Below are 5,000 nucleotides of genomic sequence, written 5' to 3'. Positions count from 1 at the left end.
CGTTCTATGGTTGTTAGCACCTTTTCCTGCTTGATATCCTCGGTCGTCACAAACACACTTCTTAGTTCCACTTAGATGCGCACTGAGTGGATTCAGTAACATTTAGAGTAGTGGAGGGCGATACAGCCAAAAGTGTGGTATCACTGATACTGATACCGATGTGGGCCCGCTTAGCTATTTTACACATCTTCCTAAAAAGTTCTCTTTTATAGATAAAAAAAGGCAATACATGAAAAGAAATGTGAGAGATTTGAATTTCAGTCGACTCTCCAGCAATTAAAACGTTTTTTTTGTTTTTTCTACAACGCTCTCATCTTTTGTGGAAATGAGGAGGACGGCAAAGTAAAAAAAGGCAGCAGACGTGTGAGTGGGTCTGGCAGTGTGGAAGCGGCGCTGCAGGAACTTCTTCTGTGGGCCAAACTCTTAGTGGGAACAGGTGGACCTTTTCTTTGTTCCTATGCAAAGCTGCCAAGTCATCGGCCGCGGAGTCAGTGGGCTCCTCGGGGGCGTCACCATGGCAACCAACATAGTGGGTGCTCTTGGACTGGACGGTGGAGACTTTTATTTGGGCGGGGGCATCCAACCAATGCCTGAGTTCCTTCTCTTCGTAGTCCTTTTTGAAAAATAGACCAATATTCAGGGAAATCTAAAAAAAAAAAAAAAAAGGAGTCGTACACACACACACACTCGTACAAACACACACACACACACACACCCACACACACACACACACACAGGAAGCAGTGGAGTCCGGGTGCTCCTGGTGTCGACCCGACGCGTGGCCCCGCCCACCTAGTCCACAGACCCCGGGTGCAGGCTGAGCGCGGGCGGGTCCAAACAGGTGGGCGAGTAGCTGAGGTGCGGCTCCTTAATCCACAGCAGGGGGGCGCCGTTCTTGCCCTCTTGGCTCTTGCTGCTGCCACGGCCCTTGAAGCGCACCAGCAGCAGGGCGATGAGGAGGATGGCGAAGATGGGGAAGGGGTAGAAGAAGACGAAGTAGAAGAGCGCGGCGTTGGAGCAAACCACCGATTTCACGCTGGACTCTGCTGGGCGGGCACAAACAAAGGGGAGGAAAGGAAAGAAGAAGAGTTCAGAACTGGGAATCCTCCTTTAGAAAAGTTGCAGTTTAACCCCCCTAAAATGTGAAAGATTTTTATTACTCTTTCGGTCTAAAATGCCGGAATTCGCATCATTTTTTTTTCTAAAGTTGCAATGTTTTGAGGCGTATTTTTTGTCAATAACAATTGTTCTTTTTATGAATTTATTATCAATGTTTTAAGTGTTCCTTTAACTAAAACCTAAAAAAGCTCAGAATTTCCACACAAATTGGAAAAGGAGTATTGTACTGATGTTTTACTCACTTTATAGCAGGCAGACTAAAAGTAGGCACTAGGTGGCAGTAAAAGGACAAACTCATGGTCAGAATACTCTGCATTCATTACAACTGATCTTTATGATTACAAAAAGAAAGAGCACCATCTAACATCTCTGTGTATCTTCCCTTCATTCGATTTCCAATTCTGAAAATCAAACTAAATTAGAGCCGTTTTTAATTTTTATCTTATATGGCAGATTTGAAAACAAACAAAAAAGGGTTGATTTTCTTTAAAATATTGCCATAAAATTGGATTTTGTGCTGTTTTCCTTTTATGGATTATCCCCCCCCCCAAAAAAATAGAATATATTGGAACGACTTGGGTCCGTGTTCCTCCCGTTCTTTCTATTTCCAATTCTGAAACGTAAATCAAAAAATAAAATTAGGGACGTTTTTCGAATTTTTATTAAATGTGGCAGATTTGAAAACAAACAAAAAAAGGGTTGATTTTCATTAAAATATTGCCATAAAATGTAACCGGAAGCATTGTTTTAGGTCTGTGTGCCGTCTGTTCATTCTATTTCCAATTCTTAAATGTAAATTAAAAAACAAATTTCCGGCCATTTTTTCTATTTTCATTTGTGAAACAAAAGTTGGACAACTATTTAATGAGACTTTTTAAAAAGGACAACAGGACTCCTGCTGAACAAAGATGTTAGCATTATGCTAAAGACATGCTAAATGCAAAGGAAAAGGTAAAATACTGCTTCCGGTTCAATTTGTCAACACACATAAACACGCATTTTGGATGAATGTATATTAGATTTTTGTGTTTATCTGGAAAAATAAAAATCCATAGAAGGAAAACAGCACAAAAACCAATTTTATAGCAAGATTTCAATGAAAATCAACCCTTTTTTGTTTTGTTTTCAAATCTGCCATATATAGTAAAAATCGAAAAATGGACCTAATTTTATTTTTTGATTTACGTTTCAGAATTGGAAATAGAATGAAGGGAAGGTACACTGCTCCGTGTATCTTCCCTTCATTCTATTTCCAATTCTGAAATGCAAATCAAACAACTAATTTTGGTCCGTTTTTTCTATTTTCATTTGTGAAACAAAAGTTGGACAACTATTTAATGAGACTTGTTTAAAAGGACAATAGGACTCCCGCTGAACAAAGATGTTAGCATTATGCTAAAAACATGCTAAACGCAAAGGAAAAGCTAAAATACTGCTTACGGTTCAATTTGTCATCACACATAAACATGCATTTTTGCATTTTGGATGAATGTATATTAGATGTTTGCATTTATCTGGGGGAAAAAAATCCATAAAAGGAAAACAGCAAAAAATCCAATTTTATGGCAAGATTTTAATGAAAATCAACCCTTTTGTTTGTTTTCAAATCTGCCATATATAGTAAAAATTGAAAAACGGCCCTAATTTTGTTTTTTGATTTACGTTTCAGAATTAACAATAAAATGAACGGAAGGTACACGCACCAGCCAATATGTTTCTGTACCAAATAAAATACTATTGCAAGAATTGGATTGTATGAAAATTGATTGAATCCAAGTTGAGTTGTAGGATTCACTTCCATATCAAACATCCATGTACACATCAGTACACACCAACCCTCACACGATAAGAGTAACTGTCTATAGTGCTAATTTTTGTTGGTAAATGAGAGACTCAGCATCAAGGGTTGGAATTGGGGGTTAAATCACCAAAAATGATTCCCGGGCGTGGCCACCGCTGCTGCTCACTGCTCCTTTCACCTCCCAGGGGGTGATCAAGGGTGATGGGTCAAATGCAGAGAATAATTTCGCCACACCTAGTGTGTGTGTGACAATCATTCGTACTTTAAATTGAACTTTAACAATGTGAGATTATCATCACACTTCAACACATCTAACATGCAAACGCTGCCTCTTTGCTTGGTCAGCATTGAAAATAAAGATCTGTTCTTTACTGTAAAGAAGCCTGACTTATTAAATGATAACTAGGAGGTCAGGACTCCAGTGTGTTGATAATGTTTACCTTACCTATAAGGCTTTGCAGCGAACAGGAAGAGGAAATGGGTCTGAGCCAAGCAGGTGTTTTTTGATAGTGTGTGATGTTTATCTACGATGGCGTGCATAGTTTGAGGGAGGTGAGAGCAGGTGTGGGAGTGGGCGGTGACTCACCTTGCTGCAGCACGCTGACAGAGATGATGCCAGAGTTGTTGGTGGCCAGGCGGTACCAGGCCTTACGAGGGTTGAGCAGCCACTCCTCCACGTGGCAGTAGTAGCGCCCGGCGTCCGTGGGCCGAGCTTCCTGGATGGTCAGACTGTACTGCTCCGACGTCGTCCTCTCAAACTGCAGCCGGGAGTTAGGCCCCGCCTCCTCTCGGGGGCTGCAATTGCCGTTGCCGAAAATGGCGTCGTGTCCGATGGAGAAGACGCACTCGCGCTGGCCTCCTCCTCCTCCTTCTTCTTCCTCTTCTTGGCCCGGCTGCAGCTCCTCGTACTGGTCCTGGGAGCGCTCCACGTACCAGGACACGGAGAAGCGAGAGTCTCGGGAGGACTGGGAGGGGATGCTGCAGCCCAGTCTGATGGACCCCCACTCTGACACCGTCACGTTTGACTCCGCCTCCTCCACCTGCAGCCGCGCCTCTGAGGAATGGACACGCAAATAGAAGAGTGGATATTTACACACATACAGTATCGTAATATTGCCATAACTATATATATACATATATATATGTATATATATATATATATAACGGGACGGCGTGGCGCAAGAATGGCCGTGCGCGACCCGAGGGTCTCTGGTTCAATCCCCACCTAGTACCAACCTCGTCATGTCCGTTGTGTCCTGAGCAAGACACTTCACCCTTGCTCCTGATGGCTGCTGGTTAGCGCCTTGCATGGCAGCTCCCTCCATCAGTGTGTGAATGTGTGTGTGAATGGGTGAATGTGGAAGTAGTGTCAAAGCGCTTTGAGTACCTTGAAGGTAGAAAAGCGCTATACAAGTACAACCCATTTATCATTTATATATATATATATATATATATACACACAGTAAAGTAATACTGCCATAAGTACATATACAGTACAGTAATATTGCCATAAGTATGTATGTATATATATACATATATAATATATATATATATATATATATATATGTATGTATTATATATATACACATACATATGTATATATATATATATATATATATATACACATACATATATAAATATATATATATATATATGTATATATATATATATATATATATACACATACATACATATATATGTATACACATACATACATATATATATATGTATACACATACATACATATATATATGTATACACATACATATATATATATACACATACATACACATATATACACATATATATATATATATATACATATATATATACATATATACATATATATATACACATATACATATATATATATATATATACACATATATATGTACATATATACATATATATGTACATATATATGTACATATATACATAAACATATTTGGACGAAGTGGCTGGGGAGAGGGAAGTCTGGGCTTCCCTGCCTAGGCTGCTGCCCCCGCGACCCGACCTCGGATAAGCGGAAGAAGATGGATGGATATATATATATATATATATATATATATATATATATATA

At 39.7% G+C, this 5,000-nt stretch overlaps 1 protein-coding gene across 2 annotated transcripts in view; it reads right to left on the bottom strand.

The window, feature by feature from the left end:
• igsf3 (immunoglobulin superfamily, member 3) overlaps positions 1 to 5,000 on the bottom strand; it is a 309,832-nt gene that overhangs the window by 518 nt on the left and 304,314 nt on the right. Inside the window, exons 8-9 of one of the 2 annotated variants that reach the window (XM_061971185.2) lie at positions 3,507 to 3,974; positions 1 to 1,046 (exon numbers count right to left, since the gene is read on the bottom strand). The exon at positions 1 to 1,046 is cut by the window's left edge and continues 518 nt beyond it. In XM_061971185.2, coding sequence (XP_061827169.1) covers positions 793 to 1,046; positions 3,507 to 3,974 — 722 coding nt within the window. In that variant the 3' untranslated portion in view covers positions 1 to 792. The remainder of the gene's footprint in view (positions 1,047 to 3,506; positions 3,975 to 5,000) is intronic. The other variant, XM_061971186.2, reaches the window with a different exon arrangement.

Source organism: Nerophis lumbriciformis, linkage group LG13 (genome assembly GCF_033978685.3).
Source record: "Nerophis lumbriciformis linkage group LG13, RoL_Nlum_v2.1, whole genome shotgun sequence".
Classification (NCBI taxonomy): Eukaryota; Metazoa; Chordata; class Actinopteri; order Syngnathiformes; family Syngnathidae; genus Nerophis; species Nerophis lumbriciformis.
Note: the sequence above shows the minus strand (reverse complement) of the source record. Positions and strands in the feature narration are given on the sequence as shown.